Source organism: Setaria italica, chromosome I (genome assembly GCF_000263155.2).
Source record: "Setaria italica strain Yugu1 chromosome I, Setaria_italica_v2.0, whole genome shotgun sequence".
Classification (NCBI taxonomy): Eukaryota; Viridiplantae; Streptophyta; class Magnoliopsida; order Poales; family Poaceae; genus Setaria; species Setaria italica.
In genome coordinates this window covers 34,858,853-34,872,411 of record NC_028450.1, presented here as the reverse complement: position 1 = coordinate 34,872,411, position 13,559 = coordinate 34,858,853, and the positions used below count along the sequence as shown (strand labels likewise).

The following is a 13,559-nucleotide window of genomic DNA, read 5'->3' as shown; positions in this document are numbered from 1 at the left end:
GTTCACGTCCTCGGATCACTTATGCTATGATGATCCCCTTGCATATTCTATCCTTTTTTTACTGAGGCAATGGACTGATGTTGTGATGATCAGTTTGCATATTATGTCCTTTTTTTACTGAGGCAATGAACTGATACTGTAATGATCAATTTGCATATTCTGTCCTTTTTTACTGAGGCAATGAAATTATGTTGTTTTTCCCTTACACTAAGGCAATGATGGCTGAGGAGAATGTTCAATTTGTTGGGGAAGTGGTTCAGGAAGTACAGGCTGGTTCTGAGCAGTGTGGTAGGGGTGCAATGCACTGGACCAGTTTCATGCCTTCCTTTGTCCTTCGTTGTTTCTACCAGCTGATCTCCACAATGGGTTAGAACTGACAAAGGTTTTAAGGAGGTGCACCTTAACCAAGATGCCAAGTCTCTTCATGAGTTCATTGGCAATGAGGTCACTGGAACTCAGGTCTACAACCACTTACATAAGTGGAGACAGAGGTGGATGGGGGTGTCCAAGCTTAGAGAGTTGAGTGGTGCCAACTAGGATGGAGACTTGGGCATGATAAGCCTTGAGGATGAGCACTACAAGGGACACGTCAAGGTATGTGCCTTGTTTACATCATTCGGTCTTATCATCCATTCATTTTTTGTTCTTGTGATCCATTGCTAACTTGTCCTATCCATGATAATCAGGCACACCCTAAGGATGCTAAGTTCTTTAACAAGCCCATAGAGAACTACAAGGAGATGATGACCATATTTAGGACAGGACTAGCCACTGGCAAGTATGCTATAGGTTCCAATGAGGCTTTAGGCTCCCCATCCGACGGTGTCACTAGCTCAGTTAAGGCAGAACCATATGATAAGGAAAAGACTTTCAAGGCCATGTATGATGTTGCCAAGCTCTGGGGTGAAGCATCTAAGGATGCCAAGGAGGCTACTAGTGGTTCTGGTCCTCGCAACAAGAGGAAGAGGGTTGTTCTCACTCTGGTCCTGTCCTACATGATTGATGCAATGAAGGATGCGGCAGCTGCAATTTGTGAGACCAAAGTTGAGGTGATTCATCCTGAGCTCTATGGTGCAGTGATGTACATGCTTGGCTTTATTGAGGAGGCGTTGATCTATGCATTCTCTCATCTGGTAGACAACAAGGCTCAGGGTGATGCATTTGTGAAGATGACTGACTCCCACCGTGTCCTCTGGCTCAGAACTTGGCTTGCCAAGCACTACTACATGTAGATCTCCTCACATGCTTACTAACTGATCTTTCTTTTGTGGAGTGAAGCTGCTATCCTATTGCTTACTCCTTTTGTGCATTTTGGTGAATATTTTGTGCAGGATAGAGCTAATTGGAGCTGGCAACACTAGGCTCCAATTCTTTTGTTTTGAGACAACATGCTTGTCTCTGTAGGTCGGTAACTCATGGCTGGGTGGTTCTAGGTCTGTGTGGCACAAACTTGGGGTGTGGTTCAAGTGACATTGGGATATGCATTAGCTCTGTGATGATGTATTTGATCAGTTACATTACCTGTAATGTGATGGACACTTGACCATGGTTGCAATTATGACCATGGCTTTAATTCATGACCATTTCTCCTTTGCCTTTGCTGTTTTGTTTTCTTACTTGTTGATTCTAAGCTTTCTACCCATTGTCTGTGATGTGAGCCTCTCATATTTGCATGATCTTAGCTATATGTCCATTGCCTATGATGTCAACCATTCATACTTGCATGATCTGAACTACGTGTTCATTTCCTATGATGTGAACCATTCGTACTTGTTGAATCTGAGCTATCTATCCACTAACCGAGCACAATCCATTGCCTATAATTACTTAGCTTTCAAACATTGTGTTCACAATTATGTATTCTATCTCATTTTTTTCACTGTGTCATTTTACATATTTATGATTGCCATTATGACTTGGTATGTTGTTTTTTGTGGCTGCCAAACTAGAATTTTTGCCACCTGGGAAGAATGCCATGCACAGGTTAATAGCTTCAAAGGAGCTTGTTACAAAGGATACAAGACAGAGTGTTTCACGCTTTTGCAGCTTACCACAAAAGCATGGTGATCAAGTCATCAAAAGAGAAGAGCCTGATGACGGCAAGGCCATCAAACAAAAGAAAGAATTCACATCATGCAAAGATGCCATCATTATTGTGCAGTTTGTTATGATCTTAGCTCAGTTTATTTGCATATTAATTTTAGTTTCTAACCGTGTGTAATTATCTATGTTCTATGAGTACCTGGGATGTCCAAAAACTAGGTGGTATCCTCACCAAGTCGAGTCCTCGGGTGTTCAAACTCTTTTTGCATGCAGTCAACGAAACAAATGCATCTGTATGTCTGTTGAACTTGGTTGAAGCTAATTCAGGCAGCCAATCAAGTGCTCTTTGCGTCCTATATATCATCATGTAGTGAACCAAACACTGAGGTCCTGCATGCCGTTAGCCTGGTCTATCCTAGCATGGCTAGTAGATGCGATCATGCTAGTAGATGCGAGCCAGGCTCGCTTGGTCCTCGAACCAAACGCGCCCTTTGTGATCAATGTTGGGTGAACTGGCACTCATGCGGCAGATCGGCAGTGGCACCAACTTGCCTACCGTGCATATGCATAATGCATGTGCTCGTGGGACAGTAGTTGCTCTTGCTCCATGTGGTGTTTGATGAAGAACCATGATTATTTACCTAGTCTCTACTATACTGAGATTTGTAGTCGTGCAGGCGGTGCGGCTCAAGTGCGCGTACCAGGGCGTCCCGCACCCCGTCCTGTGCACCAATAGTGGCCACTGCGAGGCGTCTGGTACCCCAACCGTGGCTTATTCCTCCTGTCGCCACTGATTTTTTGGGCGCCGGAGGAGGGGGAGATGCGGCCGGCACCGGAACAGAAGAGCGCGAGGGGGGGGGACAGGCGTGGGGGAGGAAAGTGTCGATCTTGTTTTTTCTATGAACCGATATGTGTAACCAGTGGTATTGGTGGGTAATTTCCACCCAACTCCAAGAAAAGGTATTAAACTGTATTTTCGGAGCACCCTTTGAGGAGCTCTAGAAAAACCTTGGAGTTGCCCTTAGATCCAATTTTTTTGAGTTGATATTGTTGAAACTGGAGGTGTTTGGCAAGATGATTTTGAAGTGAAGCTATAAAAGCTGGAGCGAAACAGTTCCAAACACGTCCTAATTAACAAATGTGTCTATTTGGCTCGAGAGATTGAGACTAACCAGAAGTGGTTGTGAGGGCCAATGTGGTTTTGGAATAGGACATGCGTTTGCTTATCTCATAGTGCGTATGAAAGAATAAAAACCCCCAACTGAGATTCTAGCTCTCATACCTCCGTGAAAGTCTCAGGCTCTCGGCACTCAGAGGCTATCACCCACTGTACAATCCATGTCTCAAAAGATATTGCATCCATACATATATCACATAGAAATTACATAAATATCCCTTAACATCCATAATATTTGGAGTACATCATTTGACTTTCGAGAATGAATCAATCGTAAGAAAACGATATATCGTAGCAGAACCTAGGGCAGGTCTTCACTTCATCTCCACATGCAGACTTAAGCATAGAACAACAACATGCATTAGTACAAAGATATACGTGTCATGTCACCACCCATGTGCTTCGCCAATGCAGGTGAGTGTGCATGTGTGTATTTGGGTTTGTATTGCCTTTAAAAAAAAGGGGAGGGGGGGATTTTTAAGGGGGCTTATACCTGCTGTGGCTAGGCCATTGCGAGCTTGGTGATGGCCGATCGGTGGTGTCTCTATTATTTTCGTACCAAATCATAAACCATATTATTCCTCCCTCGATCATATTTCGGGCCAGAAGGCGGCATTAGTTGTTTAGACTTTAGAGATGTTGCCTGATACTGTTAGACTAGCTCGAGGCTGGCACATGGTTCCAACCAGATCCATGGAGATCATTACACGAATTAAGTGGCTGATACTCGTATAGTATTTCAGCTCTTGTTTATAGCTTAGTTTGCTGGCAAACGGGGAGCGCCTCCTGCAGTCCAATGGGAGAGAACGGGTGTGCTAGCAGAATATTTTTTTTTAGAGATTCTGTGATCGACGTTCGTGGGTCGGCACACGTGCGGCGGTACTACCGTCTACCTGGCTACCATGCGGTGACTGTGGGTCAGTAGTTGCTCCATGTGGCGTCTCCTTCTCACCTCGTCGGCACACCGATACCACACCCCTGAATCTCCGTGTGCCACCTTATTTTGCTTCCGAGATCGTCCGACGCATTGACGCAACCTGGCACTGGTAGAACGGACTGGCCACCTTGCTTGTTTCACCAACAGGACTCACGCTTGGTCCTAGTCCCTGGGCTCCTAGCTAGATGCAGCCATGACCCACCCGCGGCGCCGCAGCCCATACTTCGAGTCCAGATAAACTGCAACCGCGTCTCGCGAAAACGGTCTAACCAAGGCGAGGTCCCCAGCACGCTCCGCCGAGACCACACGTTCCCGTCGCGTTCCCGGCGAAAACGACGCTGCACTTGCACATGAACACAGCCAACGGGTGCGCGTGTAGGCCTGTGGGTTCCATCAATGCAATTTCATCGACGGCGCCACTCCTGGCACTGCACGCGCCTGGCTCTGGCTCGTGCCGTCGTAAATATTAAGCCAACAAGCAAGGCAGCAAGCGTTGCCTGTTTGGCTTGGTGAAAATGGATTGCTGATGCACGTACGCAGAATTGCACCTCCTCCACTTCCCATTTCAATAACGCTTTCTTACCTCATGCCGGTCATAAGCGTTTGGTTCTTTTTTTTTTGAGAAAAAAATATGAAGGATGCACCCCGTGTATTGGGGGTGTCATGAAAGCGACATCTGACAAGGACATACCACAAGTATGGTGCACAAGCACTGCATTCAGGGGGTGTTTGGATACGAGGTGTTAAACTTTAACAGTGTCACATCGGATGTTCGGATGATAATTAGGAGAACTAAACATGAGCTAATTATAAAACTAATTGCAGAACCCTGTGTTAATTCGCGAGACGAATCTATTAAGCCTAATTAATCCATCATTAGCAAATGGTTACTGTAGCACCACATTGTCAAAATCATGGACTAATTAGGCTTAATAGATTCGTCTCGTGAATTATACTCCATCTGTGCAATTAGTTTTGTAATTAGCCTATATTTAATACTCCTAATTAGCATCCAAACATCCGATGTGACGGGTGTTAAAGTTTAACAGCTGGTTGCCAAACAGGCCCTCAATCATAGTTTTAAAAAATAACACACTCCTTTTCAAATAAGTCCAGCAAACTGAAACATTCACACTTCTGTATATTGCATATATTTAGCCTGGACTTTTTCAAAATTTCATTTCTACCCTCAAGTTAGCCAGTGGCCTATCAAAGAAAAGTTTTTCCGTGTGTTTCACCAAAAAGAAGGAAAGATTTTTTTTCTAAAAGAGTAAAAAAGTTCCGTGTCATCTTCTCTATCATTGACCGGCAGTTAAACTTCGGGTTCTGTTTGGGAAAAAAAACAGAGAAAAGTTACGTAGTACATTCTCAGTAACCTCGTTCATCTGATAAAACAAATCAAAAGAACAAAGCTTATAATTTACTTGTGTTTCATATATCCTTCTGCGAACGGAACTCTCTCCAAGAGGGAGATCGCCGACCTGATGGATGATCGGTGCGATGATCCTCGGGTGAAGACCTTACTCCGTCGATGCAAATCCAGCGGATGCCAAGCTGGCGAAGGTGGCAGTGGAGTCAGAATCCACCGGCATGCTTTTGAAGCGAAGCTGGATCGGGTTGGCGAGGAAATCCTTCATGCTCTCGGGGAAGATGATGCCGGGGTGGGATGCCATTGAGCTTGCTGAGGAGGATCTCACGATCAATCCTGCCTGGCAGGCCAACTGTTGTATTTAGTGACCGACAATCCAACAGGGGGTGCCTAGGTGGTAGATTTGTAGACAGGGAAGATCGTAAGATCAAGAACTCGAATGGTAATACAGAGGCGCAAGGTTTAGACAGGTTCGAGCCACCAAGGTGGTGTAATACCCTACGTCCTGTGTTCTGGTGGTTGTATTGCTGGTATAAGATGCGTTAGAATGAGTTACCCTTGGGGTGTCCCTGGCCGCCTTATATACGCTGATGACCTAGGGTTACAAGTCAGATAGGATCTAATCAACATGGAAAGCAATCTGAGTCGAACTATAACAAGTATCCTGCGATATCCAGGTAGAATCCGTTCGCCCGACCTTCGAGCTTGTGCTCCACGCGTCTTCATACCTTGTCCCGCACACCATGGTCGGGCAGGGCTCACTTGTCAAGCTGGCCAATATCCTGATCGGTGGGGATCTATGGGTACCTTATCCCTCACTTATATTTTAAAAAAAAATACAAATACCACTTATCATCGGACCTGAAATCCAATACAACAAAGTTGACCCTATCCTTTTGACTAATCCCCATCTTGCAGTACTTAATACTTAAGTTCAACTCGCAATTTGCACCCTAATTCAAATACTCAAATAGTATTGGTGCGAGATCAAGCAAACCAAGCCTTGCTCCGTACACCCATCTGACTTGGCCACCCCAAAACATGGAGCCAATTGAGCTCTAGAAGCCAACATTTAATAGGCTTCAAACTGGATGGTCCGTGTACTTGAACTTCTAAAACACCAACGGAAAACGCATAGAATACCTGGATTTGGCGTCCCACGAGCCCACGAGGTGCTGCTGCTTGATATAATAATAGCAGGGCACCATGCCGCCTTGCACCCTGGTTTTGCTTGGCCGCCGGATTCGCCACACAACACTCAAAGGAGCCAGCTTTAGATTTTGTTGCAACTTGGCCAGTTGCTTAACCACCTTCCTCTTATTATCTTTGGAAGATCCACCTCTCATTGGAGGATGTTTGTATTGTTAGATTGTTTTGCTCCCCGTGATTGTGAGGAACCTTCAGTATGTGTGCGCCTCCAGCTTTATGTCTTTGTTCTACGACTGGTTTGTTGTTTTTTCTAGAGTATTTTCCCCTTTTACAAAGGTACTATGGTATTAGCATCTCACAAGTGAGCGCAAAAAAAGTGTATATGCATGTTAAAAGTTACCATGGCCTCTCACCTTTGCTTGTCCACTTTAATTTTCTTCCAATCATCGTGTGACAATATGCCGTGTCATATACTCATCTATACATGTTCTCTTCAAGTTATAATGTTGGATCAATCATAGAGTCTGCTTGAACATGTCTAAAGAATTGCTTTGTATCCCCCTTGAAGATTTTTTTAAAAAGAGAATAAGAATGCCGTTAATTATATTGATAGAGTAAAGTTGGAAGCTAAACCAGAAAAATGCTGAAGGCTGAGCCTAAAGAAAAGGAAGGTACAAAACCACATAGGACATTGTCACTAGCAGTGACTAATGAACATGAAAAACCAAAAGAAATACCTGAAAAACACCAACCAAATCAAACCACTAGGTCCTCCAACCTCCATATCCTAGCACAGACAGAAACACCTCAAGCTGTCAAGCAGAGTGCTCACCGGAGCACCGGGGAACCCCACAGAAAACAGAGGGTCCAAAACGGAAAGCGCACCCTTCCCCGTCCCCTCCTCCCTTTAAAAACAGAGCTCTCGTTACCGCCCCAGCAAACTCCACCACCTTCCTCCTCCTCCGGTCCTCCCTTGTCCTGGTCCCGGCCAATAAACAGCAAGAGAAAAGCAACGCACCGGCCGGGGTGACGAGCCAAGGAACCAATGGAGGACTACTACTACTTCCCCAACTCCTGGGAGAACGCCGGCTACGTCGAGGCGGGCTTCCAAGGCCACACCGTGTCTCGCAACCCAAGCTCGCCGTCGCCGAGGCCCCGCCGCGCGTCCCGCGAAGACGCCGACGCCAGCGAGCTCCGACACCACTACCTCGACGCCTGCTTCCGGTGCGGGCGGCATCTTGGCGGGAACAAGGACATCTTCATGTACAGGTAACCACCAAACGCCAACAAACTTGTTAAGTGAAAATCTTCTAGAACCAGCCGTTCTGGTTGTTGATCGATGCGCGCGCGCGTGGATGTGCAGGGGCGACACCCCGTTCTGCAGCGAGGATTGCCGGCAGCAGCAGATCGAGGCCGACGAGGCGAGGGAGAAGAGGTCCAAGCAGCCCGCCGCCGCGAAGAGGGATCGGCGGCAGCGGCAGAGCGGCAGCCCGCAGAAGATCCCCCTCTGGGCGCGGTAGAAAGATCGAGCCGGCGGCGTCCAACCGAAACACTCCTACGACATATGAACTAAACATCGGCGCACGAACTGATTCGCATCAAGTTGGCGGCTCGCATGTGGCCTCCAGCTAGCTCGTTGGTTGCCAACGAACAAACGTGACGAGAAGCTCCTTGAGCCGTTGAGGGACGCAAGCAAGGCTAGCCTTGCCGGAATCGGCTTGTCCCTATTGTTCGTCCCTGTTGTCTCGGACAGAGGACAGATAGATCGTCTCTTGGCGCAGTTTTTGGGTGGACTACCGAACTAGTGCAGGTTTTTGTTCCGTTGCTCGGCGCAACCAAGCGCGAGCAACTGGTATGTTTGTGTGTTTGTGTGCGATTGCCATGTACTCCAAGCTAAGTCTCCATCATGCTGGTACGAACTACCATGAACAAATACCAAAATACGAGCTGTGGTTTTGCCACTATCAATTTGCAAAAGATTACTACGGCGGGAACCATCAAGCAATGCACTCTGTACCATCGACCTGAACGGAGCAAGATTCTACAATACGCTGGACACTACAAAAAGGGCGAGCCATATCGTCCCCTCACCTGTCACCATCATGTCCAGGCTGAAGTACAGTAGGTACAAAGCACCAAATAAACTTATGATTCGTGCCTCCCTGGCATATATATACTCATCATGGAGTAGTATATCACTTCTTGTGTTTCACGAGCTAACTAGAAAAATGTTTCATCCAAAAACTGAAAATCTAAAAAATGCCACTTTGTCTTCAGTATAAGATAACAGGTACGCATCTCTTCAGTTTGAGCTAAAATGAAACGACTCCTAGTACAGGGTACAAGCAGAAACCCTGAAGGCTACGGGCCCGTACTGTCTGTACGGAGGGCATGCCACAGGAATCAATCCCAAACCCTGCAAGATCTCATCTGACTTTCCGAGCAGAAATGGTCATATAATTAACCAGAAGGCAGAAAGTACTAATGGAACAGTACTTGCAAAAGTGCCCTTCGGAGTTAACAAATCAAAAGACCCCCCGCCGATGATCGACGAACTCCTTTGGTCAGATTTTCTTTCGTTCCACCGCTGGTGCTTTGCAAGTTGCAACCATGTGCCCACCTCGCACGCTCCAAAGCGAGCGAAAGAATCGTTCTAGGGCTAGGCAGGCCTACGCGCGCCCTCCGAAACCCCAAAGAAAACCACACTTGCGGAGGTGGAGCTCCTCCCCCCACAAGATTCCTGACACGTTACGACATCTCAGCAAACCGAGGCACGATTCGCCTCGCCATCGCCTCGTGCCGGCGGCGAGTGCCGGGCGCCCGGCGCGGCCTCGCTGGCCCGTGCGCCGGCCGCCGGCTGCTAGCTGGTGCGTGCTCCCTCTGGCCGCTGCCGCGCCATGTGAGCTAGGGGCTTGTGATGACGCCGGGCGACCAACCGAACGGCGACGCCGGGATAGTTTAGTCGCTCGATCGCCTGGTAAACACCAATGCATCGATCGCGAAATGGGCAGCAGGACGTAGAAAAGAGTGAAAATTATGTAATTATGTTGTTGTTTTCTAGAAGCAGCGTGCACGGAACCATTTGCTCGTCACTGGCTGTGCTGGGAGAGCTTGGTTATCGGACCATTTTACTATGTCGTCATGTGGACTAACACTCATTTGATTGGAACGTCAATATGTTCATGAATGTACACGATTGGTGGCAAGGGGGGCTGGGTACTTTGGTTGTAAAAAACAATGTTCTTTTGCATGTCGCCATGGGAGAATCTGTTTTTCTTTTTTTTCCTTTCGTAGATAAAATATCCCACTTGTCAAGGAACTCATGAGTCGTGACTACGACTTGAGGAGCGATAGCTATACTACCTGTAGTTGTGAAGTGCTTTCTCCGATCAAAAATGTTTACAATTGTTCTAAATTAAACCTTTCTTTCTTTGAACATGAATATATAAAATTTTGTATAGATCGACGACACAACATTGGCATCACTGGATTTTTTTAAAAAAGTTATAATTATAAAACATTTTCTCATTGTATATATAGTTCGCTTTTATAGATGCTGCTAGTCAAAGTGTGATCTTGAGACCGTGCCTATGTCCTAATGGGCTTGTATTTTTGATACGAGACTTGAACTTGAAGCGTGACCCAAGTACCCAACCACTAGTGTTTAAGATTGCTTTTAATTAGCTCATATATATACACAATAATGAACTGTAAAATGACAAATGCTTGTTCAAATGACATTATGCATGGAGTGTAGCACACGCCAAGCTACAACTGGTCTTATCTATCTTTGGGGTGTTTTGTTACCTGAGTTAAAGTTTAGTTCGCGTCACATCGAATCTTCGGAGGCTAATTAGGAGGACTAAATATGAGTTAATTATAAAACTAATTGCACAGATGGAGGCTAAATGGTGAGACGAATCTATTAAACCTAATTAATCCATCATTAGTAAATGGTTACTGTAGAGCACATTGTCAAATCATGGACTAATTAGGCTTAATAAATTCATCTCGCCGTTTAGCTTCCATCTGTACAATGGATTTTGTAAATAGTCTATGTTTAATACTCCTAATTAGTATCTAAACATTCGATGTGAGAGGTGCTAAAGTTTAGAGGTGGGAACCAAACAACCCCTTTAGACGATGCAGATGCGAGGTAAATAGAGCTGTCTGCCAGAGCACGATGCAAGTCACCTCTCTGGCATGGCATGCCAGATTTAACCACAAATGCATCCATCGATTGGTTCTCGCTAACCCTTCCCTGGCAAGGAAGGAAGCCAGGTACGAGTTGGTTAATTAACCGCCAAGCCGTTACCCTCTTTGGCTTGGTTTAAAACCAACCCCTCGTGCCTCTCCTCCCTCCAAGCCCAGCTGCCGTCCTGCGCCTCCGTGTGCGGTGTGACAGCTCCTGGACCGGCCCCGCGCGCGCGCGCTTCGTGCCTCGGGGACGCCGCCGCCGGCCAGATGGAGTTCACGTCGTCCTACTTCCACGCGTTCGGCAATCCGGACTTCGCGGCGGTGTTCTCCGGCGGCAGCGGCGGCGGCGGCGGCGGCAGCGCGCAGGCCCACCGGCCGCGTCGCTCCACGGACGGCGGCGCCGGGGCGGCGGAGGAGGGCGGCAGCCCCGCCTCGACGAGGCGCGCGCCGTCCATGTTCTGCGTCCCCGACACGGAGGCCGAGGAGCCCAACCGCTTCCTGGACGAGTGCGCCCTCTGCCGCAAGGCGCTCTGCGGCGACATCTTCATGTACAGGTCCGGCACGCCGCATGCTAGCGCCGCCGCTCTCGTGTCATTGTTGCTGTTGTTTCTTCGCCGCGGCGATTGATAGGAAGCGATTAACACCCGCGTTGCGTGCGTGCCCGGGAGCGCAGAGGGGACACGCCGTTCTGCAGCGACGAGTGCAGGAGGGAGCAGATCGAGACGGACCGCGTGAGGCACCGGAGGAAGAAGCAGCACTCCCTCATGCTGGCGCAGCAGCAGGCGGCGGCGGCGGCGATGGCGCAGAGGGACCACCGTCCCCAGCGGCAGCTCCAGCCACAGCACTAGACGGAGGAACCACACCACACGCCGGTTCCGGGCACACTCGATCGTCCCCCACGTACCCAAGGATGACGAATGAATTCTTGCACATTCCTAGCAGTACCAGACAAGGATTCTCCCCCCTCGTAAGGACCAAGTAGCCACGACCCCCTTGTTTCCGTCTGCATGAATCCGACGCGAAACGAAAGGTAGCGGAGGTTTTTCTGTGTCCTGCAATGCAATCACAACGAGCAATTCAAAAGCATCGCTCGTTTTTGTGTCCATCGACTGCTGAATGAGCTATTTCATCTACACAAGTTCGTCTGCTAATTTTGTGGAAGAATCGCGTGTGATTTCCACAAAACAGAGGTCATTGGCTTCCACCGTAAACTGATCATCACCTGCCTCCAAAGTCCAAATTTCGTTGCGACGTTGCAAAAACATTTTGCACAAATAATAGGCTGTTCGGTAAGCTGCGCTACTGCCACTACGATTACGGTGGGATGGCTCCAATAATAGGCTGCTAGCTCGACATGCCATGCCTGAAACTCTGAATTGATTGGAGCAAGTGACAACGAAGCGCGAAGAAAATGCCGGGGACTCGGGAGGAATCCAGCCTTGTCGAAGATTCCGTCTCCGCATGTGAACCAAACGGTGCCCTCTCCTGCCGTGAGCCGCGGGTCAGGAATCCAGGAGAGAACACAATTTGAAGCAGTCTTTGCCTTCGTCACACTTCGGTTTCATTTACACCAGCCGGCTGGAGACTTTCAGATGAACTGCTGAAGTTGAGTGACTGATGCTGGCATGCTGCCTTGGCCGTTGCTGAAGTTTAATTCAGCGGTAACTGCCAATAGCTGTCTGTAACTTTGTATCCTCGAACGAACCGCTTAAACAAGCACCGGCACTCGTATTAGTCAATGGATTCCACACATCAACGACTGTGCAAAAGCACTCGCACGGAAAGATCCTTGGAGAAGCGCTGCAGAAACGCCCATGGTGGACGTCCACTACTGATCGGAGGACTACGGGGTCAAGGTCTTCTCAGCGTTTCGGGAATTCGGGCCACGGAGCAATGCAATCACTGGCTCGATCTCGCTACAGTGCAGCGCAGGCCGGTTGATGCTTCGATGCGAGTAGCTCAACTACTTGGGAAAATGCCTCCCACAGACAAGAGGCCTTGATTGAAGGCCTGAACCCTGCGGTCCCTGCCGCACCGAACACCGACGAATCTGTTCCTCTCTTCTCGCACAGGTGTGCTACCTGATGTCCTCCCGAGAAATTCTCGAGCAAGTTGATACGGCAGGCACAACGGCATCAAAAGTTCAGAAGCTAGCAGCAAGGCTTCAGATTGAACTCGATGCTGCATTCCTGTACAAGTTGCACGAGGTCTTCGAGACTTCAACTGCAGGGCTGGAGATTCCCAAGTGGCACGTTGCACGAGCTCATTTTGTATGGCTTTTGCGTTTGCAATGCAAGGCTGTTGCGATCCCACGGGCACTCGAGAAGCCTGACGACTCTTTTTTTTAAAAAAAAATGTTGATGATCAAGAGGCCTGACGACTTTGACGAGAAGATTCATTCCGAGCGCACTAGTCCGGGGAGTCGTCAGTCACCTCTCCCCAACCGCCGAGGATCCGCCCAGATCTCGCTGGCAAGTGGGGCCAACAGTTAAGGGGGCCCACGGGGGGTCGCGTGACGGTTTCCCGGGAAAGCTGGAGGGCAGCAAGTGGCCAGAATCGGGAGCGTGGGTCCCGGGGATCCCCACCCCGCCCGTGACCATCCCCCCGGCTTCCACGCGGGGTTCAGAAATCAGGTGACCCCGGCTGACAGGTGGTCCTTCAACCCCTAGTCCTTGGCCCTTGGGGGG

At 48.4% G+C, this 13,559-nt stretch overlaps 2 protein-coding genes and 1 pseudogene across 2 annotated transcripts; all 3 read left to right on the top strand.

Annotated features, from left to right (window-relative positions):
• Window positions 1-218: 218 nt before the first annotated feature.
• LOC101766977 lies at window positions 219-1,232 on the top strand (annotated as a pseudogene).
• Window positions 1,233-7,627: 6,395 nt separating this feature from the next.
• Window positions 7,628-8,657, top strand: LOC101772331. Its single transcript, XM_004953427.4, has 2 exons — window positions 7,628-7,944; window positions 8,039-8,657. The coding sequence occupies exons 1-2, from the start codon at window positions 7,721-7,723 to the stop codon at window positions 8,193-8,195; spliced, it is 381 nt and encodes a 126-aa protein (XP_004953484.1). The 5' UTR covers window positions 7,628-7,720; the 3' UTR covers window positions 8,196-8,657.
• A 2,365-nt stretch (window positions 8,658-11,022) lies between these two features.
• Window positions 11,023-11,975, top strand: LOC101772738. The gene is made up of 2 exons (XM_004953428.2): window positions 11,023-11,426; window positions 11,546-11,975. The coding sequence occupies exons 1-2, from the start codon at window positions 11,140-11,142 to the stop codon at window positions 11,718-11,720; spliced, it is 462 nt and encodes a 153-aa protein (XP_004953485.1). The 5' UTR covers window positions 11,023-11,139; the 3' UTR covers window positions 11,721-11,975.
• Window positions 11,976-13,559: the final 1,584 nt, after the last annotated feature.